Below are 26605 nucleotides of genomic sequence, written 5' to 3'. Positions count from 1 at the left end.
TGAAGTTTTTTTTTCTTTTTGGAATATATTCTAAGATTTCAACACTTTGACACGATTAAAGGTTCCGGTCCCCTTTCACAAAATATTATTGTTGCCTTTAGTCACGAAGATCTTTAGTTTGCGTCCTTGAGCTCACAGATAAAGAATAACAGTCGTGAACCATTCAATACTTTCCTCCCCCATTGTATAAATGCATGCCACGCAGTATGCAAGCTGCAGTATCTTTCAGCTGTGTGGCAGGTTCGGGCGCATCCAATCTGCAAATTGATCTGTCCCCGGAATTGTCAGTCTGAGCTTCAGGTGTGACGGACAACATGTCTAGCAATAGCCAACGATTAAATTTGTTATTACCCATATGTGTTCCTCATCTAGCAGCACGTGCTTATTGGTGTGGAACCTCACAGCCCGCAATCCCTTGCTGGCGTTGAGCTAAACTGAGAGACGAACGAACTATCACTGATTAACATCAGTCCCTCGTTGCGGCATGGGTCTTCCATCCCAAACTCAAAAAACACATTAGTCTTGTGGCCGATGGGCAGATCCTCCCCTCCTCCCCCCCCCCCCCCTCCAGGAAAGTTTAAATTTGTTAGTGACCTTATTAGAAGAAAATTATCACCGCCGGAAACGTTCACATTCGATGGCACCTGATTATCTTATACTCAAAACACGCGGCGCTCTTCAAGGACACAAGCCACAAACACAGGCAGACTACTGTCCCCTAGCACACAGAAACTCCTACCTCTGTGCTGGTACCTTAATTGAAGTGCATCGGGCAAATTGATGTTCCACAAAGAAACGTACCACCCCTGATGACGTTTCAGCTTTCAAGCGTGATTATGCCGTACCGCACTAACAACTATGCTGTTACTGTTGCAGAACGATTTCTCATAAGGATATGCACTTCATTATAGGTCTACCTATTATCGTCAATCCTTAATTTATCTATCCCAGTTTTATGTAACTTACGAAGAAAAGCACATAATGGAGCAGCGCTTGTAAATTTTCTATTGGAACCTTTCTTACGCTAGTAAGCAGAAACTGTTATGGAAATTACAGCGTCGAACATACACGTCAAAGCTCGTACCGTCTCGCAACATTATGACACTGACTACCAATTTTACGTTGCCCGATCACATCAGTCTTTGAAAGTATCTAACTACGCATCCAGATTTGTAACAACAGGAACAGCACATAGAAACTGTAACTGTATTTTTACAGATTAAATTACGTAAGAATCAAACTGATGGATGGTGGTTAGTAACCTTTTTTCTTCAAATTAAAGGCGACTACAAGTTCATCGCTGGTTCAGAAACCGCAACAGAGAAAGCAGCAGAAATCCTGTCGGGCATCAAAACTGACACTGAATCAAATGCCCTTCTGGTCATTCGGACGAAGCTTTTCCACGTATTCACTAAACCGCTTAACCCCCAAGGGAAAAGCTGTGGCGGCTCCTTTAAAAATGACAAGACAGATTTCCTCCCCTATACTTTCCTGTCCCGTGTCCCTCGATGAGCACGTGGTAACGGTTGGCTAAACAATCTTCCTTTCTTCCTTCCGCCCTCCCTCAAAACTTGCATTTACTTTAAATGCAGTAACTGAGAAAATATGGCGAAGAAAACAACACGATTTTACCGACTGTAATGGAAGTCGCAAGCAAAGAAAGTTTCACGACTATTACGAATTACAGCAGCAGAAAGAAAAATAGAAAATATTTCTGGGAAAGAGAAAACGACGGGAGGAAGCTCTGAATAGCAGGGTGGTTTACATCTGTGGGTGACACAGGGATAGCAAGCTGGCGACCCACGGCTGTGAAACGTCACACCTTGCCCCTGAACAGCAGCCAGGCCTGCAACTCACAGGTAGCGAAATGACGCTTTTATAATTTACACGTTTTTGCAATACGATAAGTACTTCAATTTCTCCAAACTTTCGAACACGAAGGGTACAAGACGTACTAACATTACAATGCGGACTACACAAACAAGGAAACATAATGGGGGAAGACTGGCTAATTATAATCGCTTGTTCAATACGTTACCGCAAATAATGACAACAGAAACACACAGCTTACGTGATCAATTTTTTTGAGTCTTTCGTGGATACTTTTTGACGAAATTGGATTTTTCAGCAATATTCCTGACGTTTCGAGAGCACGAGTGGCTGGTACTGTCAAAGGTTCATCCTACAGTGCTGGTGGCGGACAGGACTGGAGCTCGCATCCAGAGAGACGCCTGAGCGCTTTTCCCTGGTCGTCGTTCTCCCCTTGCTGCTTGCGACAATGCTTCGATGTTGTTTCTTTGTTTCCCCAGGCGCCACTCAGTGACTCACTGGAGCATATCAGTTCCATTTTTCCGCAGTACATCACCGAGCTCTTGCATACATGTTCTCCACTAGCTATTTTATGTGGAACGGCGATTTTTAAGAAGAGCTACCACGTGCGCTTGTTCAAGGAAGCCACAGAAATCCACAAACATGACAATAGCTCCGACACGAAGGAGGAAAGCCTTAAGTGAACGGACCCTGAATTAACATGCTGGAGCAACCGTCACAAGTAGCAAGGGGGAGAACCTCGGCGATAATGACGAGGGAAATGCCCTCGGACATTTGCACGAAATGCAGATGTATACACGTATAATCTCCGGTCGCGAGCTCGATTCCAGGCCGCAATAAGCAATGGAGGGTGAACCTCTGGTAATTCCAGCTGCTCATGCTGGCGAAACGTCAGGACGACAGGAAATACTTCAGACTACGGAATATTTATAGGAGCTACTTCTTTTATTGTCTTGTCTGCAAATAACTTGAGCTGAAGTCAGTCAGAGGAACGCCTGTGCAGCTTGTGCGCGTCGGAGCTGGCGTAACAAGGAGCTGTCGTCTATCTCGGTTTGTATGGCCTAGACGAAAATCTGTCACATGCATAAGGAACAAGGAACGCCCAAACATGTGTTCGGGACACGAATGTTCTCTTCCTCGTCTGAAATGTACAACAAACTTTGCAAATCATGGTTCAGTAGGTAATAGAGTGCCTCAAAACAGTATTATTCTCTCCGTTTAGTGTAATTTTTTGCGAAAACGAGTACAATAAATTCCTGTTGCGCCTTGATTTCCGCGGCATTATGACCTTTTGCGCATAAGTTGGATGCGATAGAATTTTTTTAGAGTCTTTTGTAGCGTTAGCTCTAAATATTTGGGCAGTTGTTTTTGCACGCGCTAGATAAATTGGCCACACCCATCTAGCAGCGCAGCCGAGGGAGGTGGAGAAGTTATTATGCGGCTGAGCTAGAGTCCTGTTTTTAATGACCTCGAAACTGACGAAAGGGTAAATTGACCATCTCTCTTTGTTTTTTTCATTCATTCGTTTTAACTCTGCATATCCCTTTCGCAGTGAGTCCTAACAACTGAAAAGTTGCAAGGATAAATTGCGATTTTCCCCTTGCATGAATCAGCGGCTCACTTTCCGAAGAAACTGGTTCATAATTTGAATTGTTAGATCATGAACAAATGAATCAAGTTATTCAATAAGTAGAGATTACTGTTGCCTTATGCAAGACACTCTTTGTTTCATTCCTACCCAAGCATGTTTCTGAACGTCCTGTTTTATTTTCAAAAACATAACATGGTTACTCACTAAATTAAATTTTCCTACCTGTTATCCATACTACCCACTCTACCTGCATCCCTCCCTCCCTCCCCCCCTCTCTCTCTCACCCCTCTACCTCCCTCCCTCCTCCCCTCTCTCTCCTGCACCCCCCCTCTCTCACCCCCTCCATCCCCTCTCTCTCACCACCATCCCCTCCCTCCCCTCTCTCTCTCACCACCCTCCCCCTCCCTCTCTCACCACCCTTCCCCTCCCTCCTTCCACCCTCTCTCTCTCTCTCTCTCTCTCTCTCTCTCTCTCTCTCTCTCTCTCTCACACCCTCCCCCTCTCTCACGCCCTCCCCCTGTCTCTCACCACCCTCCCTCCCCCTCTCTCTCACTCCCCTCCCTCACTCCTTTCACCACTCTCTCTCACACCCTTCAAACCCGCTCTCTCTCTCTCTCTCTCTCTCTCTCAGTCCCTTCACCCCCCCCTCTCTCACTCCCTATCCCTGGCTCCCTCCTAACGAAACAAAGGAACAACACATAGCTAGAACAAGTGAAACGGCAGCAGAAACCTTGTGCTTTGCTGACTGACAACAGAAAAATAACCATTGCTACAACGCGCCACTAACAAGGAAAGCAATACCACAACATAATAAACCATAAGTACCACACTAGATAGCATGACACATAGCAATCCCCAGTCTGGAAGAAAAAGAGGAAACGTTTCACTGTTTGCAGAAGCTGTGGAATATGTGGTGGATACAAAACTAACAGCAGGCACAACTAATAACGTCACGTGAGATACGTGAACAAATATATATCTCTAATATTTCCAAATTCAGTATCCTAGTCCTAAATCTTGAAGCACTTTTAGTGAACAACAAATAAAGTCTCAACTCGTGTTAACTGTATGTAAACTAATATACAATATTCGGTAGCTAATATAGCTCCTTTGCAGTGGTAATTATTTTTGGGCCAAAAATTTGTATAACCTATAGAAGAGGATAATATGTAAGTCATTTTTTTATAACAGAAATTAAAGAAAAATCTTACTGAAGACAGCACACAACGTGCTGAAACATTTCAGGCAATAACAAAACTATAAAACGATGCCTTACATACGATCTAATTCGTTGCCATTTCTTCGTAACAATTACGTAAAATAAGAGTTACGACGTGCAAAGGATGATCGTGTTATGGAAGTTTGTTAGGTCGAAACAAAAAGAGAGCAGTACTTACTTGTAGGAGCCGTGGGTGTTGACACACTTGCCGTGCACGCAGGGGTCGTCGCGACACTCCTCCACGTCCTCGCTGCACGACGGCCCCACGAAGCCGGGCGCGCACCGGCACTTGTACGTGTCGCCCATCGACGTGCAGTCGGCGCCGTTGCGGCACGGCATCGACGCGCAGTGATCCTGCAGCTCGCAGTGCTGCCCTGAAACACCACCCACCACAGCGTCACAAGGCGTAAGTAGCACACGCGCTCTAAGGTTTCTGTGCAAAATCGTTTTTAATTACAAATACTCATATCGGCCAGAACATTATGACCACCGACCTACTATCGGTATAAATCGACCAGGCTTTAGCAGCGTAACCTGAGGAATGACTACTGGTAGTATCACTGAGCGTGCTCTCCGTGTGTCGAATGAGGAAGGTCCACGATCTGTTCGAGGTTGACCTACGGCAGATTGTGATTGCCCGGAGGCTCAGCACGAGCATTTCGGAAATTACGCGTCGTGTCGGCTGTTAGAGGAATGCTGTGGCGAGTGTCTTCGACACGAGGTGAAACCGCGTCCAGACATCGTGCGGTTGGGCGGCCCCGTCTCACTGCAGATGTCTGACATCGTAGGATGGCCAGACTGGTCAAACAGGACATACGAACAACTGTGGCGGAAGTAACATCACACTTTAATGCTGTGTCAGAACACTCAGTGCACCGAACACTCCTAACGATGGGCCTCCGCTGCCGACGGCCCGTGCGTGCGCCGATATTAACACCACGACATCGAAATGAGAACACCGGCCTACAATCTGATATAAGACATGTGTTGTCATGCTGACAAAAGGCTCCGAAAAGGCAGAGAGAAAAACGTTAGGCCGTTACAAACGAAAACCTCCGTGAAACACTTGCTCTCTTATATGCTGTGCATATAGGCAATGTTCTGTTAACGTAAAAAATTCCAAGTTGTACCGTGGTTCCGTGTACACGTCTATAGGTCCCTCTATAACTCGATGGGTCAGCCACTTCAAGGGCTTACCACCTCCAAAAGGATCATTCGCGGTAAAGCACGGTGGTGTTTCAATCAACCTTCGCGTTGACGTCAACTTTACATATCGCCACAATGTCACCACCGTTTTGTGACACAATTGTTGTAACTGTGACTCGAGAGCAGCTAAAGTAAGAAAAACTAAGATATTACAAACAGACATCGTCATTATGGTCGGTTCTTCAACGATAGCAAATACTAAGACCCAAAAAGAGGGAATTAGTAAGGCAAGTTGTGCTTTCTTTTACTGAACTTAGTGACACCGAGTCGGGTACGAATATCGGACGGTGGTAGCAAAAACACTTGGCTTGTGATAATTTAGAATCAAAATAGGGGAAATAAAAATAGAAACAGAGGTAGAACTTACGTGTGAGCCGGGAAAGTGCTTCAAAACTACGTAAGTTACATCAACGCCACAGTGCTTAAACCCGCTTTTATCAGTGGCCCTACGAGATACCATTTTGTAAAACTGATAATTGTTTTTCCCAAATAAACTTAAAACATAATAAATAACTCCCAGAGTCCATAAACACAACATTGCTAGCCTCGAATTAAGGGCGGAACTGCAGGGAGATTATTGTATTGTCTGGAATAAGGCGAACACAATTAATAATTGCGAGTCAGTATAGATCATACACAGCAGAAACGTTGTGTCAGTCGAGATCAGAACAGTGGTCTTTGTAGTTATGTCGACGCTAAGTGAATTCGAACGATGTGTTTGGTGTTTCATGAGTTACCGTATGGAACATTTCTATACGAAAAGCGGAAAAACGTCGCCTACCAAGCCACAGCGTGGACGACACTGTGTGTCGAGTGATCGTGACAGACGGCGAGTGAAGAGAATTGTGACGAAAATTGAGAGGACGATAGGTGGAAAAGTAACTATATGTCGCACGCAAAACCCTTCTCGGCCTCAAAACAACACTAATGGAGTCCCATAAGTTAGGAATTGCAGGGCAAACCGGAATTCAAAATTCACTCAACAGTGATGAGTCTTCTTCCACACTGTTTCCAACTTCTGGCCTAGTTTACGTCGCAAGAGTGAAACATGCCGAGTGTTTTGTTACGATTCGCGCAGCCATGTCGCGGTATTCCATGGGCCCCAGGGTCGCATCAAGTGACATCCCACGGTACAATATTTGTTCCCAAATGGCGACAGGGCCGCTGTTTACACAGCCTCTCTGCTGGCGACCACAGTCATCACACCTCAATATTATTGAGCCTTTGGAGATCGCTGTCCACCTCCGCCATCGTTATTTGAATTGGCCACTATTTTACAGGAAGAGTAGTACGAGCTTCGCTTTGAAACCACGCAGGACCCGTATTTAGCTATTCCGAGACGACTGGAAGCTGTTGTGATTGCCAGTTGTTTACTACAACGTATTAGGCGTGATAATGTGTTGTTTCACATTTTTGTATATAGGCGACATCAGTCCGATTTGGAAGTTACTGGTATCTTGTCGGATGTCATTCGTAGCGCAGTAGTGAATTTAGGCTTTGCTTTCAGTTCCTCCTACGTCGGTACCCCGAGGAACATCATGTACAACTACTTTCCTTGTGGAGTTAATTAAACGACGGTCTCATTTCTTTAGCTTTTCAGTTAGGACAGACGGTGTAACCTTTTTCCTCCACACGCGAAGCCGCGCAAGTAAACACACGCACACGGAGCGCAGCGCTTTTTCTCCGGCAGTGGCTGGCGTGCGTGTGTGTTGTGTAAGATCATTGTCTGTTTACACGCGGAGCCACCTGCTGCAGCCTGTTGAACAGCCAGCCACCTGGTTCTGGTGCTCCCGGACGTACAGCATAAATACGACTGTCACTTTACGTTGCTCCTTGCGATCTCTCGTGATTTCTAGTATTATATATTCCGTTTCTGGTTCACTATCTTGCTTTTGGAAACCATTATTCTTTCTCGGAGTTATTGTATTACTGCAAAAAGTGGTGAACATTTGTACACTCGTCGGATGGAGAGGAGAAATCGAAGCCATTGCCAGTTCGTGGCCTTCTAATATAAACCGTGGCGACGCGTTAACAAGTTGCTTTATTGGACTACGAGCAGTAAGAGCCTTTAAGTGTACTGTTAGATCAACTAATGGCGCACAGACCCGAGAACATCTCTCTGCGTATCGTGCACTTAACATTGATTCTGTCGTATCGAAGGTTATGTACCACCGAGCCAAACTTATTTAAATGACAAAATTACTTCAGAACAGATCTGACACGTCATGGTGACTCTGTACAGTATTAATCGTAACTTAGCCTCACTTCTTGACGAGACACGCGCAAGCATACAGAACTTTGTAGCAAACTGACGGAAGGACCTCCAGAGAATCAATGATTGGATCTGGGACCCAGAACGTAAATAAATGTAGCGCTTTGCACATTAAAAGGAGAAACTATACAATACTGCCCGATAACGCTGCCGGTGATCTATCACTGGAGACAGCAACAAACGTTAAATAACTACAACTAATCGTTCGGAAGGACGTGACATAGAATGGCCACAAAATTAATTTTAGGAGAAGCCAATGTGTGGTTAAGGTCCATAGGAAAATGCGTAAGTACATAGTGATTTCAGAAAGTTATATATGTCGTCCCATGCTAAGGCCATTGCCGAACTAGAGTGGCGGACTGTCAAGAGAGACTACACATTCCGGGTTTCCTGCAGAGACAGTTATGCTGCGATAGAGATAGCAGAGGCATTGCAGTGTGCGAGTGAAATGGAGCAGCAACTGCAAATGTACTTGACAGCCGAAGTGCGACGGACAGTACAGGATGTTTCAAAAAGGACTTTACAACTTTGAAAATTCATATAAATTAATTCATAGTACATACAGAGGTGACTGTAGTGTCAATTTGTAAGGAAATCAAGTTTTGTCTAGCGTAGTTCGGCAGTGCCGAATCGCACGGTAAGGAGCGCTAGCGGCAGTTGCGTTAACGATGGCTGTCGTCACTGGACCTGAGCGCAGTAGCTGGGTGTTTTGGTTTGAAGAATGGAGGTCGGCGACAACAGCTCAGCGTAATTTCCGCACCAGGTACGCTAAAGCTCATCATGAATGACATAAATATTTGGTAGAAAGAGAGTGCTCGATAAGGTATGGGAACTCATCAGGTCGTCCGAGCGGCGTCGTTGTCAACAGCCCAAGGAAGTCGACCCGGCGTGCATCTCGCGAACTGCAGATCCCACATACGACTGTTTTGCGTGTGTTGACAAACGGTTTGCATTTGAAACCGTACAGACTGTGACGATCATACAAGTAATAAAAGACACTGATAAAATTGCTCGCAAGATCGTCTGTGTGGATGTTAAATCGATTGCTCGAGGATGAACATTTCTTGGACAAAATCATCTTTTCTGACGAGTCGACTTTTCACTGAAGTGGAAAGGTTAACACACACAATTGTAGGGTGTGGAGCAGTGAAAATCCACATCAAACATTGCAACATGTTCGTGGTAGCCCTAAACTGAACGCTTTTTGTGCATTGAGCAAGAACATTGAGAGAACCATAAACGGGATAGAGTACCTGGAAATGTTACAACAATTGTTGATATTATAGATAGATGAGGATGACCAAGAACGAAATGTTTACTTCATGGAAGAAGGCGCACCACCCCAGTGCCTGGCTAGCGTCGGCGATTTTCTCAGTGACTGCTTTGAGGTCAATGGATTGGCCATGATGCGCCAATTGCATCCTCCTCCTCCCCCCCCCCCCCTCCACCCTCACGTTCCCGAGACCTGACACCACCCTTTATTGGGATTTATCTAGGATATCGTGTTTGCACCTTCTTCGCCGGCTTCTCTACCTGAACTTTGAGCCCGAATTTGCGCTGCTACTGAGCAAGTTACAACTGCAATGCTACAACAAGTTTGGGAAGAAATTGACTTCCAATGGGATGTGCGCAGGATAACGAACTGAAGCCGCATACAACATCTTTAGTTTAAGGTAAAATAATTTTTATGTGATCGCTACAAAATAACACTAAACCCAGCTCTATATCTTCTTGCAATATATTTATTTGAATTTTTAAAGTTGTTAAGTCCTTTTTAAAACACACTGTATGATTCTTGTGGGCACAACGTCTAAATTGCACACAGATTCGGAGTGAAATGTTGGCGGTATATAGGCCACACGCAATTTCGCCAACAGCCCTAATGAAATGTGCCATTAATTTGATCAAGGCTGCATAAGCCCGCATAACTCTGAACGGGAAGAATGTGGAACACAGACAGCAATGTGGAAGGAATCGAGGTTTAGATAACGCAACAGTAACACACTTCCCAACGATGAGGGCGTTCACACAGCGTTCCTTTCAATGGTTTTGTGGCCAACAGGGGGACTTCGATCGTCGAGGAATTCAATGATTCGTAGACCGATCCGACTCACATGACGAGAAATAGAATTGTGTATCTGTCTCGCTCTGAAGTGCATTTCAGCATTATTTGGCCTGCCACAGTAATGTGTAACTTACTTTTTGAAGTACCCTCGTAATTTACCCACGAAAGAAGTGTTTTTATAAAACACTTGTACAACCAATTCTTGAGTATCGCTCGGGAGTCTGCGATCGTTTCCGTATCTGATTTATAGAAGCGACAGAGAAAATCAAATGAGAAGCTGTTTTGTCTCGGGTTGTTGAGCTTCTCCGTTACGCACTCCTGCTTACTGAACAAGCTCCAGTGGCAAACACTAGGAGAGGCGTTGTGCATCACGGAGAAGCTGACTACTGGAATTGCGAGAGTGTACGTTCCAAGAAGAGACGGAAAATATATTACTTCCTCTCACATACGTCTGGCGAATGACCACAATGCGACAAATCAGAGAAATTACATCTCCATCAGAAGGTTTCTCGATATTCGTTCTTCCCACTCACCAGTCGCGAGTGGAACAGGGAAGGGGAGGAAATTATAATGCTACCTGCAGTATATCCTCCACCACATACCATAAGGGGCTTGCGGAGTAGATGTATAAGCACAATTCCTTTATCAGTCTTTCCTTACGCGTGAAAGGCGTCCGAGAGTTTATTACAGCACAATCAATGGGAGTTACGTTTACGTGAGCATTTTTCCTTCTCCTGGTCGTTGGGGCACCCACTCAGTATATTTTTCGTGACAGACGACGCTATGGTCCAGTTAAAATTACTTGATAGTTGACGTACAACTCTTGCCGCTACTATGTCGCCACATCCGCTACCGGCTACCGATCGGTTACAGGCTACATACAAACATGGAGGGTCACCTCACAAATGCTATTAATGTTTAACGCGGAGCAATGCCAAAAGCAGCCGCCGCAAGGTATGACGGAAATGGGAGATGCTCTTTCGATAACTGATTTTAAGCGACCAATGACTGAACTGTGGTAAACGATTGGGTTTGTAGCCCTGAATTAAATTTCATGTCCTAACCTAACCACTACCTCGTGATGTGCATGTACCTCATAAAAAGGCAATAAATCAACAATCTGCGACAGGACTACAATCACGATCACTTTGTTCACGGCGTTTACGACTAAGTTCTATGAATAAACTCGAGACAGAAAAATTTCGTAATATCTTTGTTTGCATAGCCATTTTCCGCAGAAGAATTTCAGTTTCAGTGGTAAGAGCAAACTGTAATTTCACGCTGTCACTGGTTACCTGAAAGTACCCTCACACCGACTACACGGGATTCCGCGTTATCAACCGATGAGCAATCCTGCTTGGCACTCGATTTCAAATTATGGACTACACAGGCAGATTCCTAATGAAAAACGAATGTAAGAAGAAAAACAATAGCAAATAAAAAACGCAATACGATGATGAAAATGACACGGCAAAGTATTAGTAATTAAAAATACATTTAAACCAATTAACTGGATAAAAATAAGTCTTTTGATTAGATTTAAAAAAATAAAAAATTTCGCTGCACTTGATGAGATTCGAACCTTTGATCTTCTACGCGTCTGGTTTATATACGCTAACCATTTCGTTACGCAATTACACTGCATAAAGCTATTGTACTAATGACTGGTGTCCCAGTCGCAACGATTAATTGACATTCTACAGAAATTCGGCCTCACGCAATGTCGCGCAGCTTGTGTGATGTAAGCCGAATTATGTGATTATAATAACTGTATAAATGACGCTAAATCGCGTCTTGTGCGTTAGGATCCAGCCGTGTAGTGGTTAGTGCTGCTAACGAAACCTATGTATTTCGTTAGTGTCGTCGTGTGTCGTTTTTGGTGTGGTTATCACGCATGATGAAATACGAAAAACTGGGGGCTGACACAGGATTGAAGATCCGAACACATCACGGAAGGAAGTCCCACAAGGAACTTGAAGTGAACTAATTGCTCTGACAGTACGGTAACAGTGACCGGTTCGGGCGTGACGTTCAGCGCTCTGATTGGAGGAAACTAGTTACAACGCATTAAGTGTCAACTATCCAATAATTGTAATCGGACTACAGATAGTCTCTGTCCATAATAAATGTCAGTTCTAGAGGGACATTTGTATCAGACTTTCGTGGCATCCGATCGTTATTATCAACGGCAACATCGTCGAGCACGTACAGCTGTAGCTGTTTTAAATACTCGAACGAATATCGGTTACGATAATAATCATTCTGCCCAGTCACTTAAGGTGTGACGATTCTACGTAAAAAGCACGCGTTCTCGGAGTCCTCCATTAGCGCCTGTGACTGGCGGTAACACCCTGTTTGTACGCCGAATACCAGTGACAACACAGCAAATAAGGACTCGTGTGACGAGCGTGTGTGCCCCCGTACGGTATCGCGTCCGCAAGAGCAAACAGGGAGGGAACGAGCGCCACAGGTAATGGAGCCGCAGTAATTGGTAATTGCAGCAGGTGGCGCGTGCCCAGGCAAGCGGACGCTATCTCAGGTAATTAACTGCATTATCGATCCCCCGCCCCCACCCAGAGCGCGGCTTTATCTGCTTTCGCTGAAGCGGGGCTGCGTCGACGGGGGCAATGGTCGGCGATGGGATCTTCAGGAAATCCCGTTGCGGGGCAACATGGAGCTACGCAACGAGCGCCCGCTGCTGATCCACACGTGCGCTGGACCGCTTCCTCATACGTACATCTGCACTCCCGACGTGGCTGCCAAACTAGCGCTAACCTAACTCACATCCCTGTCAAACTAAATTAATTAACCGGCGTTAAAAAGCACACATGTTTCACAATTAAATCGTAGTTACCGTTCCACAGACCAACTGACCGATCCTTCTACGTGAAATGACGTGAAGCGAGTTGGTTTACAAGGTATATGATTATTTTTAACATTAATGAAGTTTTTTCGCTCCTATTAACGCAAATATTCTTAAAAAACAATTTTTTTTTTGCAGGTACCAGTTTTTAAAAGTAAATTCGTCCGTGTAGTAGGTGTTGCCCAGAAGAAATGTGCACGTCAGAGTTAAAACTTATTTTGCTACCTGTCAGACATATTACTCAGCAAATTAACAAAATTTCTTTGTTGCTTTATATTGAACTCCTTTCCGAGCCACTGACAGTCTTAATAATGGGTAAAAAAGATATTTTTGGTTCCGCGACCAAGTCGGTTAAAACGGAACCCTTACAGGATCGCTCTGTCTGTGTGTCCGACTCTAAAGAACCTTTTCCTCAGGAACGGGTAGGCGTATGAAGTCGAAATTTACGTCACATACTAAGATCTATGGTCCCTTGGCGATGTAAAAAAATTGAAGCTTCTACGCCAATGCAATGAAAAGATACCTCCAAACTCACTCATCAAACCTATAGGGTACTTCCCGTTGACCTGGAACGATAAAATTTGGCAAAAAGGGAAGTATCACACTGCTACCAAAGGGAATTTTTTTTTTTTCATTTGTTACCAGACAGAATGAACGTCCGTCTGTTATGATCACTTTTTCTTAAGAATGGGAGGACATATGAAGTTGAAATGTATGTTACACACTAAGGACTATGGTCCCTTCGCGGTATAATAAACGTTAGCATCTAAGTCAATGTACTCAAAAGATACGATTTTTATATCACATGTTTTGATACTCTAAACTCACTAGTTAAAATCTACAAGATAGGCTTATTTCCCGTTGATCTACAACGACGATATTTAAGAAGCAACGTTTCACACTATAAGGGGGGAAAATCAGAAAACTTAATTTGCAATTATATCACATGAAAAAACATTGCTTTTGTCTTTTTTATCCTACGTCAAACTTGAAATTAAAACAATCGGAAGTTCTGCATCCAGGATGAGTGGGTGTGGAAATGTTTGTTTCACATGCAACTTGAAACGCCATATCTACGTGCAGTAATCGCTCCTGCATATCTGATGAATGATAAATTCCGAAACGCTTCATATTAGCAATTAAGACATTCCTTTCCTGCTGTTCGACTTTACCCAGTCAGCCTCGATGGAGAGCTACTGATTACTATAACTGTCGCCTGCATCCTGCACGCTAATACATTTATATTATTGAAATTAAAACATTCTCGATAATCTTGGACTACCTCGGACCGATGTGTTGCCAGTATCACTGTCGATAAAACGTAAAAATTGTCGGGATTTTCGATTCCCGGAATCGATGAACTGTCAACAAACGTAGTTCAGTTTGCAGGGAACCCTCGGTGCGCGAGCCCAACTAGCTCCTGACCAATTTCTTCCCTCTAGTGTCGTAGCTACCGGCATCACTACACTTCTCAAATTGTGATGCATTATTTACGACGAATTTCATTAGCATACATATGCAGGGGACTAGTTTAGGCAAAACTAGGATAAAATTTCCTATAATTATACACTATGTCATCAAAAGTATCCGGATACCCCCAAAAACATACTTTTTCATATTAGGTGCATTGTGCTGTCACCTACTGCCAGGTACTCCGTATCAGCGACCTCAGTAGTCATTAGACATCGTGAGAGAGCAAAATGGGGCGCTACGCGGAGCTCACGGACTTCGAACGTGGTCAGGTGACTTGGTGTCACTTTGTCATACGTCTGCACACGAGATTTCCACACTCCCAAACATCCCTAGGTCCACTGTTTCCGATGTGATAGTGAAGTGAAAACGTGAAGGGACACTTACAGCACAAAAGCGTACAGGCCGATCTCGTCTGTTGACTGACGAAGACCGCCGACAGTTGAAAAGGGTCGTAATGTGTAATAGGCAGATATCTATCGAGATCATCACACAGGAATTCCAAACTGCATCAGGATCCACTGCAAGTACTGTGACAGCCGGGAGGTGAGAGAACTTTGATGTCACGGTCGAGCGGCTGCTCATAAGCCACACATCACGCCGGTAAATGCCAAACAACGCCTCGCTTGTTGTAAGGAGCGTGAACACTGGACGATTGAGCAATGGAAAAACGTCGTGGGGAGCAGGCAATACGGCGATCCGATGGCACGGTGTGGGTATGTGGATTAAATTCGGAGGCGTTTTTCATGGAGGGGGCTTGCACCCCTTGTTGTTTTGCCGTGGCACTATCACAGCACATTCCTACACTGATGTTATAAGCACCTTCTTGTTCCCACTGTTGAAGAGCAATTCGGGGATGGCGATTTCCTCTTTCAACACGATCGAGCACCGTTCGTAATGCACGGCTAAGGCGGAATGATTACACGACCGTAACATCCCTGTAATGGACTGGCCTGCACAGAATCCTGACCTGAATCATATAGAACACCTTTGGGATGTTTTGAAACGCCGAATTCTTGCCAGGCCTCACCAACTGACATCAATACCTCTCCTCAGTGCAGCACTGCCATTCCCCAAGAAACCTTCCAGCACCTGACTGAACGTATGCCTGCGAGGGTGGCAGCTGTCATCAAGGCCAAGGGTGGACCAACACGAGACTGAATTCCAGTATTACCGATGGAGGGCGCCACTAAATTTAAAGTCATTTTCAGCCAGGTATTCGCATACTTTTGATCATATAGTGTATGTCCAGGAACCTATACTTGTTAAGATATTGGATAATCTGTCCTCTCATTCCCATCTGCCTGTTACGGTTATTACGCATCAGCCCTTCTTCGCAGGAAATCACTCTGTTTCAAATACACCTGTCTCCATCGATTGCGTCACGTGCACCGCTCACAAGCTCCTGTAATATCTGGACACTGTGGGTTGCGTGAACACCAATGGCTTTAGATGTCCTCACAGCTTGAAATTGTCGCCAACAATTCGCGCTCACACACAGATACTCGAGTGATCCTCATACCTCACCTCCATGACTACTCGATCATTTGCATCTGCCCACAAATGCGTATTCTGTTAATTTAGTACGCAATATCTCGTGAATCCTGCCCACCTGTAAATAAAACGAGGGCTGTAAACTGGATCTTCAACGGCCCTTATCGCAATAGTTATTAGTTTGCGGACATTCCATTACACGAACTATTCTTCGAGTCTAAGTCAACACTACCTCCTGCATGAATAGGAAACACTATTTTCTTTTATCACCTAGTATGTTATGATGGTGATGTTAAAATGCTTCTCTTTGAAAGAGGTACCTGAAAGTTCACTGAGGGTAAAAACATAAAATTCCTACTTCTCGTTTTCGTACTAAAAATGGCTCTGAGCACTATGGGACTTAACATCTGAGGTCATCAGTCCCCTAGAACTTAGAACTACTTAAACCTAACTAACCTAACGACATCACACACATCCATACCCGAGGCAGGATTCGAAACTGCGATCGTAGCGGTCGCGCGGTTCCAAACTGTAGCGCCTAGAACCGCTCGGCCATTCCGGCCGGAGGCACTCTATTGGCGGAGCTGTCATTTATATTCAGGTGATTCACGTGGAAAGGTTTCCGACGTGGTTATGATAGCGCGACTGGAATTAACTGACTTTGAGCGCAGAACGGTTGGAGCTAGACGTATGGGGCATTCGTTTGGGATTCCAATGTTTCGATATTAACAGTGTGAAGAGTGTTGCGAGAATATCAAATTTCAGGCATTCACTCTCATCACGGACAACGCAGCGGCCGACAGCCCTCACTTAAGGATCGACGGCAGCGGGCTTTTGCGTAGGATTGTCAGTGCTAATAAACAACCAACACCGCGTCAGATAACGGCAGAAATCATTATGTGACGAACGACAAACGTATCTGTTTGGACAGTGCGGCGAAATTCGGCGTTAATGTGCTACGGCAGCAAGCGACCAAAGAGATTGAGTTTGCTAACAGCACGAAATCGCCTGCAGCGTCTCTCCTGGGCTCGTGACCATATCTATTGGACTCTACATAACTGAAAAACCGTGGCCTGCTCAGACGAATCCGGTTTTGAGATGGTAAGAACTGATGGTAGGGTTCAGGTGTGGAGCAGACCCTACGAAGCTATGGACCCAAGTTGTGAACAAGGCACTGTGCAAGCTGGTGGTCGTTCCATGAAGGCGTGGGCTGTATTTACACGGAATGGACTAGGTCTTCTGGTCCAACTAAACCGATCATAGACTGGAAATAGTTACGATCGGTTACTTTGAGACCATATGCAGTAATTCAAGACGTTCAAAAAACAACGATGGAATTTTTATGGATGACAGTGCAACTCACCGGGTCACTATTGTCCGCAATTGGCTTTCAGAACATTCTTGACAATTCAAGCGAATGATTTGGCCACCCAAATTGCCCGATACTAATTCCACCGAACATTTATTGACCCGAATCGAGACGTTCCAGCACAAATTCCTGTACCGGTAGCAGTTTCACGCTGTAGAGGCAGCATGTCTGCAGGGGACTTCCAGCCACTTGTCGAGTCCATGCCAGGTCGGGTTACTGCACCATGCCGGGCAAAGGGTGGTCAGACACGATATTAGAAGACTGCTGTCACCTCAGTGCAGTTGCCTAGTTATTGCTTCTTTCATATGATAGATTCTATTGAGGTTTCTCTTTTCCTGGAATACTTAATGTAAATAAACGTGAGGTGTGAGGTCAAATATATCGGAAATGTAGCTGGTAGATATATATTCATATCCAACATAACACTGTAAAATTATGAAGTAAGACAAAAGTTAAAAACAGGCTGTAGTAATACCGTAACTGCCAGAACGTAATACCAAAATTAGTTATAAAATAAACAATTTTTCCCTTTCTTAGCCAATAGCGAGCGCTAGTCATGGTAAATAAATTAATGGGGCGTGGAACCGTTCGGCTTTGTGTAAGCTCGGCGGCCGTCGGGGGGAGCGGCCATCACACGTGTGCGCCCGCGTTTTTTACGTGACCGGAGTCATTCCTGAGGAAGCTCTCCAGGCGCCCTCCGCAGGCAAAAACTGCCGCCGCAGGCCGCGTTCGCGACGCTTCTTGCACTGCCGCCACGCATCTGGCCTCTCAATGCCGCGCCCGTCATACGCAATTCGCGCTTTCAACTGTAAGACGAGCCACGTTCATCTGCCATCCCGAGCGTGAAACTTATTTAGCATCAGATTTCGTGTGTGCGCCGACACTGTGGCGCTTGCAGGGAAAGTGATGTACCGCAGTTTAACTCCGTAGCAAAAGAAGTATGTACTACTGATATAAGCTAAAGCGGGTGGGAATCAGTAACATGCAGTATGTTATCAACTGCATCTGCAACAGCGCTACAACAAATTTAATTAGCGGCTATTGCAGGGCGCAGAAGGACCCAGAGAAGATACAACGGTGAAGGTGGCCCTAAATACACTGCCGGTAAAATACAGGAGATCCTTTTAGAGGGTTCCAATTCAATCGAGATCTATTGTTGCAAAAGTGCATACGGAGTACGTGAAATACTTTAACAGAGCAACACCACACGCGGTTCTCAGGTACCAGGCCGTGCTGAAACACCCGTATTAATACGTGGTGTAGCCTCCACGGACGGCAATGTAGGCGCCGACGCCGGCATCCAGTCAATCGTGAAGATGGCGAATATTGCCTGGGATGCGTTATGTCGCGCCTGTTTTAGTTTTGTAACATGCTGCCTGCAGAAGCGCACGAGTCACTTCTCGTCCCATCGTACCATAAATGCTCGATTGTAGACAAGTCTGGAGATCGTGCTGGGCAGGGAACTTGCTGCACGTCTGGCAGAGCACGTCGAGTTTTACGAGCAGTATGTGGGCGAGCATTATCTTGTCGGAACAACACATCACGGCAGAAGAAAGGGTGTGACAACATTTTGCACGCAGCGAGTTGAAAAACCGAAGGACTGTAAGGCCAATGTGTCATTGAATGCACTGCACGAGACATCGCTCACCAGGTCCACGTTGTACGCCCAAACGATCATCACTTGCGTACAGGCAGGCTCTGCTTTCATCGCCGAATGCCACGACGCACTATTCCTTTTTACAAGAAATCCTACGACGGCACCACTCGAGCCGTCGACGTCGATGATGTGGCGTGAGCGCGTGACGGGCAAGAGGTTTGCGTGCCTCAAGTCCCACAGGTAATAACCGGTACGCAATACTTCACTTTCACAGTTCTGGGTTCACAAACCCTCTTATCTGTGCTGTGGTACCTGTACGATCTGCCATTGCTGCCCTTACAATACGACGATCCTGGTGGGCGTCTGTGCTGCGTGGCCGTCCAGAATATTGTCTACGTGTGTGAGAATGTTTAAGTGATCACTGATATCAGCATATTTGCACAACTGACGCAGTACCTCCGACGTCAGTTGCATTTCTCCGAAAGAACCACCTCGGCACGCGTAAGGCCACAATTTGATCCCTTTGAAATTCTCTCATTTGACTGTAGGAAGCACGAGTGCGTCTCCGTGGAATAGTTGCCTGCTAGCTTCATACGTCTGCCCCACACTGATCCTTCTGGCTCTAAGCATTCCCCATTAAATGGTAGACACAGATGGTGCACTGGTAACTACACCACTACGCTATCTATTAGCGGAGGAAGATGGAACCATTGTCAGTACATCTACTATTACACAGGTGGCATATGCCGTCATCGGATCAAAATTTACGTCGTCTTTTCAGGTATAACAATTTTTTTCCGGCAGCGTATAAAGAGATCAATCTTTAAGAACTGAGGGAAATAAACTTCGATATTAACACCTCTTCAGAGGTTACGTGGAATCTGTCACGATGTTATCAAATAACAGTCGCGGCATTCGACTGACGTTGATAAGGGAAACCACCAAAAACCTAAATAAAGGCAGACAGGAGGGTATTTTGTCGTAACGTAATCGGTAATACTGAAATGAGTTCTCTTGCAACTACGTAACGACCCTTGGATCCAGTGAAAATTCAACACTGTGGGAAGATAACAGCACTGCTATGACTGCGTTGACTTTATTAGACATGTAGCGTACGTTTGACAGGACGCGCACGTGTCCAGAATGTTTCACAAATGCTCACCGTACCACACAGCTCCCGCCATCAACTCCTATCCCTCCAAAAATGGTTGAAGAGGTTTCATTTGTCAGTGATTGCCAGTTGACAGGACACCGTCCATCCATTCGATGACACAGGCCTCGTGGTAATCAGCAGCCATACAGTCATCTAAAAACAGACTGTGGCACAAGCCCGTGACCGGCCTATTGAGCTGACTGCAGGTAGAACAAGGAAAGGAGATTAGTGTGTAACGTCCTGTCGACAACGAAGTCATCAGCGACGGGACACTAGCTCGGTTTAGGGAAGGATGGGGAAGAAAATCGGCCGCCCCTTTTCAAAAGAACAATCCCGGCATTTGCCTTAATATATTTAGAGAAATCACGGGAAACCTAAATCTGAGTGACAGCGCGGGGATTTGAACCGTCGTCCTCCAGAACGCGATTCCAGTGTCAAAGTGAGGGCGGGGAGCCCATCGTCCCGTTCTCGTTTTGCCACCACAAAAGAACTCCAGTACTCATTGTATAGCAGGCTGAGTGGGTCGCCAATGAGGAAAAATGCCCGCTGCTACCGGAGATTGAACCTAGAACCTCCGTGGAAGGAGCCTAGCTCCCTAGCCGCTGGACAATCACTGCAACCACTGAACAAATTTAGATCTTGACCCAGCGAAACAGATTTTCTTAGTAATTCTGCGTTAAGCATTTCCACGGAGTCCCATACGCCACTGGACTCCCGAACTTCAGACTCGAGCAGAAATCTGGCAGCCACTTGGTTCAATTAGCAGATGAAATGATCCGCAATATCCCAGCTTTTGCAGCTCAGCTCACTAAGCCTTCCTAGCCAATATTCTCCTGACGTATCAGTAGCGCGTAAAACGGTAAGTTTAATATCGATTAATAGTGGCGATACATTTCCCCATTTTCGACACACCATCTCCGGGGAAACACATGTTACGCGTCGTTCGAAAGTTACCGAGTATCTTTTTTGCTAATCAGATAAATCCACGACGGTAACATATGACGCACGTACAGACAACCTATCGCAGACATTTTTCAACCAAACTACTCAAGCGAAGAATATCTATCGCTCGCTCACTGTATCAGAAGTTATCACTGTCGACTGAACTGTCTCATTATACTATCGAAAAATGACATAAAATTGTTTACATATTGAACACAATCAACTTACAGCTACACTGGAATCCACTGGTTTATTAACAGTAGTATGTTAGCCCTGTGCACTTACCTAACCAACATATGTGTTTAGCTTTTTTTTCTTCTTCTTTGCTGCCGGCCGTGGTGGCCAAGCGGTTAAGGGCGCTACAGTCTGGAACCGCGCGACCGCTACGGTCGCAGGTTCGAATCCTGCCTCGGGCATGGATGTGTATTATGTCCTTAGGTTAGTTAGGTTTAAGTAGTTCCAAGTTATAGGGGACTGATGACCTTAAAAGTTAAGTCCCATAGTACTCAGAGCCATTTGAACCATTTCTTCTTTGATGTCCTGTCTTGTGGCATGTTTCAACATGAGGTACTCCATCACTTCCTGTTCTGAACATCTTCCTTCATCTGCTTGTATGTTCGTCCTCCCAATCCAACTCTTCTCCTACCTCTTCTTCTCATTCCTCCTGCTTTGTCCTCTACATTTCTTTGTTGCAGACAGTTTCTACGCAATATATGTCAAAGCCAAGATTTTTTTCCTGTTTCTGATCACTTTCACCAATCTTCCGTCTTCCCCTACTTTCTTCATTACTCCTGTATTTTTAAGTCTGTCAGTCCACTTCAGCTCGCGCATCATCTCCACAGCCACATTTCAAAACTTTCTAAATTTCATTCTTTGTAACTGTCCATGATTCAATGCTATACAACACTGCACTCCACAACTAACGTTTAGTAAAGCTTTTCCTCAGCTCCATGGCATTCTGCTAAATATTAGTTATTGCTACACCTTTTCAAAGGCTCTCTTTACCATACATTACTTCCTCCTAATTTCTTCTGTACAGATTCCGTTCGAAGTCATTGGACTCCTCAGACACAAAACGGATTTTACTTTTTCTGTCTTTTTTCCGCCTAGGTATATGTTAGCTGGCGCTTCAGCTTCCTCCTTCCTTATTCTCACCACTTATGTCTTACATTTACTTTCATTCTGTACTCCTCGCCCCTTCTTGCAACACTCCTCAACATCATCTGTTCAACTGAAGAATAATTAATATTTTTTGTAAAACGGAAATTGAAACTACTGCTGCAAATTACTAGCACTCTATTACTAAGGTACAGATGCGAAACAAAATAATTAGAGTTATGTATTAGGCTACGGCATATGTACAAAGGCTGAGTCTACGAGTTTCGAGGCAGTAACGACGTACGACTGGTGTTCTGTAAGTAATGCAACACTTTTTTTTAGGCTGGAAAAATGCGGAATTTGTTGTGGGTCGTCGTGAGGAATATTCGCGCTTCAGCCTTTGTAGTTTCATGAAGTTCGCATGCGTGGCGGCACTTTAGGTAGCCTCCAATTGGCAACTGTAACAGAGAAGCGTATCAAGCAGAGAGCTGTCATTGATTTCTTTTGGCAGCAAATCAAAGCATCGCAGATATTCGTAGGTCCTTGCAGTGTGTCTATGGAGACCTGGCAGTGAACAAAAGCACGGTGAGTAACTGGGCGAGGCGTCTATCATCATCCCAGCAAGGTGGCGCAAACCACCTCATCTCCAGCGTGCCGGCGGACAGCATTCACCTGCGCTATCCTCAACAAATTGAAGAAACTACTTCAGCGTATTATTCGACACAAAAATGCAAACGAAATTCTCCTTATCCGTGACAATGCAACGCCTCAGACAAGACTGCGCACCCGAAAGGCGCTCAGAAAACTCAGTTGCACTATTCTTCCTCGTGCTCCCTACGGCCCAATGAAGGATGCACTCCGCGGGAAGCAGTAGGTGGGTGATGGGCAGGTTATTGATGCAGCAAGGCGTTCTGTCCGGCGTCGAGCAATAGAGTGGTACCGTGCAAACATCGTGTCCTCTCAGTAAGGTGGTGTAAGGTCGTCGCATTTAACGGCGACTATGTTGAAAAACAGTGTTTTGTAGCCAAAAGAGTAGAGAATAATATAGGTCATACGAATCCTGGATAAAGCCAAACTGCCTTCAGAAAAAAGTGTTGAATTGCTTATTGAACGCCCATTGTACAAAGAGATAGGAAGTCAGGTATTGATAACTTATTAATTCGTATTACTACAGAAGATAATATCACTAGTGGTGAGTGTTTCGCCATTTTGTTTATCGTTACGTTCTCTGTGCAGTAGTTACTGTTGTTCAGAGTGGTGATAGCACTCTACTACTTTAATCGAACTCGGTGAAGGTCTTCAGCTGATTGGCAGAGTACCCTTCCGAGAAGGACGCGCATAACGCCAGATATTGTGAACATCGCCGCGCACACAGCGCGCGGTCACTCTGGCCTCGTTTCCTCAACCGAAGTTCGGTTGTTGTCCCTAATTCCCTGGCGCCTGTGTCGCGTGGCTGCTCTCACAACTGCATCCACAACTACATTCTCGACGCACGAGAGCTGACACCCCCAAAATATTGCGCCATTTCAGCCACGAGACGGGGGTACGTCAGCTTTTCTTACTTGTCCATGTTCGCACGGCACACACAATCAAAACACACGGTTCCAGCACAAGCGGCGTGCCTCCGTGACTGTTTCCCGATTAATATAGAAAACGTCGCTGTTAAGATGTTGTTCAGGGATATTTTCTCAGTATTTTGGTGTAAAGCACCCATGATCTCCGGTGGCTTGTTACAGTGTAATCGCATTTCTCTTGATGTCTTCCGTGCCTCAAAACTTTCTTCTAGGGGACAGGTATACGCATCATGTTGAAAAATATGTCACACGCTAAGGAGAGTGGTCCCTTGGCGGTATAATAGACGTCAACTTCTAAGTCAACGCAGTATATGGTACGGCCATTTATGTCACATATTTTGATAAAAACTCACTCATCAAAACGTGCTGGGTACTTCCCGTTGGTCTTCAATGATGAAATTTGGCAAAAAGGAAGGTTTCACAGCACAACCACAGGAAAAACTTCGAAAATTGTTAATTTGTACTCACATGAAAAAAAAAGTTTCTTTTGTCCTCTGTTATTCGACGTCAAACTTGAAATTTAAACAATCAATAGTTCTGTATTCAGACTGACTGGATAAAAGTAAAACATCGAGTAAGGGATGACTTTATTGCCCATATGACACGTTTTGGAATTTATCCGTCATCATGTTGAAATTCAGGAGCCATTACTGTGCGTAGATATGGCGTTTTAAGCTGAATGCGAATGTTTGTTTCGCACACAACTTGAAACGCCGTATCTACGTTGACAGCCTCCTGCATGGTTTTCTGTCACATTTGTATTACTGAAATTACATCATTCTCGAAAATCTTGGAATCCCTGGACTGATATCTTGCCAGTATCAATGTCATTAACAGGCAAAAAGGGTCAAGATGGCCGATTCCCAGAATGGGGTGATCTGTATAAAGGTCTACACACAAGCTTGTACGACACCGACAGTGTGCAACTTCTACTCGTACCTGGACAATTTGTCTTTGTATCTGCATTGCACTGAAGTGCAAATGTCGACGGTATAAGTAGTGTATTTCGTTTGGAAACGAACGTGTTCTGCTCGTTCCCAGTGCTTGGTCCAGGCAACAGTACTGAACATCCCGTCGACAGGCTGGTCATTAGAGATGAAGCCGAAGCTCGGATTAGAAACGGATATGCAATGAAATCGGCCGTGCTCTTTTCAAAGGAACCACGCGTGCATTTGCATGGAGCGATTTAGGAAAATCGGATGTAGATGGCCGGACGAGGGTTTCAACCGTCGTCCTCCAAAATGCGAATCTAGTGTGCTATCCATTGCGCCACCTCGCTCGGTACCACATCACAGTACTTCAGGGTTACTGAATTGCAATATGTTGTGTGTTTTACGTTTTGTTTTTGCATTTTATAGGTGTTTTTGGTATTGTAAAGCTATTTTCACAGAAACGAAGGCCATCGGGACAATAAAACGAATAAATCGAAAACTATACCGGGTCGTTATAAACCGAAGTGTACCTACTCTCACAAAGTACCAGTGTGGGCTGTAATTATCGTACGTCAGAGAAACTTGTAGGACGCGCTAATGCAAAAGCAATTTATGCTGCAAAAATTTAGTTCCAATTTTGGCCACCTGGTGTAAATCTGATGCTGTACAGCATCTCGTCGACGTCTCCTGTGGTCGTATTGAACACACTGTTGAAGCGGCGGTTAATAATAAATTCGACATTATGCCTCTCTCACTTGTTTAAACTTTTATGCCGGCGCCCTGTTCCTAATCAGTTATATTATGTAAACATTTCTATACGTCTTTCTTGCATTCACTGTGCCAGATTTGCACCTTGGGGCCAAAGCTGGAACTAATTTTTTTTTCAGCGTAAATCGGTTTCGCATTAACGCATTAGAATGTCTACCAAATTTCATTGCCATTACAGCCACACTGGACATCCGTGAGCAGCTGCACTTTCATTAGAACCACCCACATTATTAGTCTGCAACAAGCCACCGCGGACCGTGGGTCCTTTGTACCACAATATCCACATAAGTTTCTCAAACATTTCCCTCAGTCTTCCATCGACTCGCTTACGTTTGTTAGCTAATACAGCAATCCTAGGGATGGGATCAGGAGCGGAAATAAAAATTTTATCTGTTGGTGAGTGTGGATCTTCTGTGACTGTCACTCATAAGGCCACGTTTCAAGCTAGTGAGAAGTGCCAGTAAGCTACCGTCCCGTCGTCAGCCAAGAACACAACAAACCCGTATTCTCTCGTTATCTTCCTTGGAAGGCGTTAAGAAAAGAGAGATGCCTATTCTGAGCGGCGCGTGCAGCAGTTCCAAGCAGGGTTCCCTACCTTGGCCCGCGGTCACAGCTTTCACGTGTGATTAGCGCCCCAGACCCAACGCGCCTTGCGCTCTCTCCAAGCTCTCGGCTCTTCTTGTTCAACATGAGAGCAACAACCCTTTTCCTACCCGTTTCACTCTATTAACATTAACAATACGTATCTTCCACAGTCTCTTCTCACTCACTCACTCACTCAAGCACTTACGATAGTAGTTTTAATTATAATCTCGTTATAACCTCGATAACATGTTACATGATTTTATTTTTGTCGTAATTACAATTTCATGACTACCACTGGTAATCCCGTTTTTGGGACTCGCGTCTTGGATTTGCGGTTATAAAATTTCTGCTGCCGTATGCTTTTTATGTAGCTGCGCCGTCATTTTATCAAAGATGAGAAGAGAATGTGTGTTCCCGTGTTTTACTTGTGTGTCTACTGTCTTGGTGAATGGAACCACTGAATCAGAACAGCGTTTGGTTACTCTTGTAACGGAAAGGGTCTCAAAACCGTGCGCATATTCACCGGCATGCCAAACTGGAGGTTGTGAAACGGGAACGACGATTCTTTCGCGGTGAG

General features: G+C 45.0%; 1 protein-coding gene across 2 annotated transcripts in view; it reads right to left on the bottom strand.

Moving 5' to 3' along the window:
• LOC126297713 (neurogenic locus Notch protein) overlaps positions 1-26605 on the bottom strand; it is a 349521-nt gene that overhangs the window by 105899 nt on the left and 217017 nt on the right. For both annotated transcript variants that reach the window (XM_049988844.1, XM_049988845.1), the window contains exon 4: positions 4819-5014. In XM_049988844.1, the coding sequence (XP_049844801.1) occupies positions 4819-5014 (196 nt within the window). The remainder of the gene's footprint in view (positions 1-4818; positions 5015-26605) is intronic.

The sequence above is a fragment of the Schistocerca gregaria genome, chromosome X, assembly GCF_023897955.1.
Source record: "Schistocerca gregaria isolate iqSchGreg1 chromosome X, iqSchGreg1.2, whole genome shotgun sequence".
NCBI classification, from domain to species: domain Eukaryota; kingdom Metazoa; phylum Arthropoda; class Insecta; order Orthoptera; family Acrididae; genus Schistocerca; species Schistocerca gregaria.
Note: the sequence above shows the minus strand (reverse complement) of the source record. Positions and strands in the feature narration are given on the sequence as shown.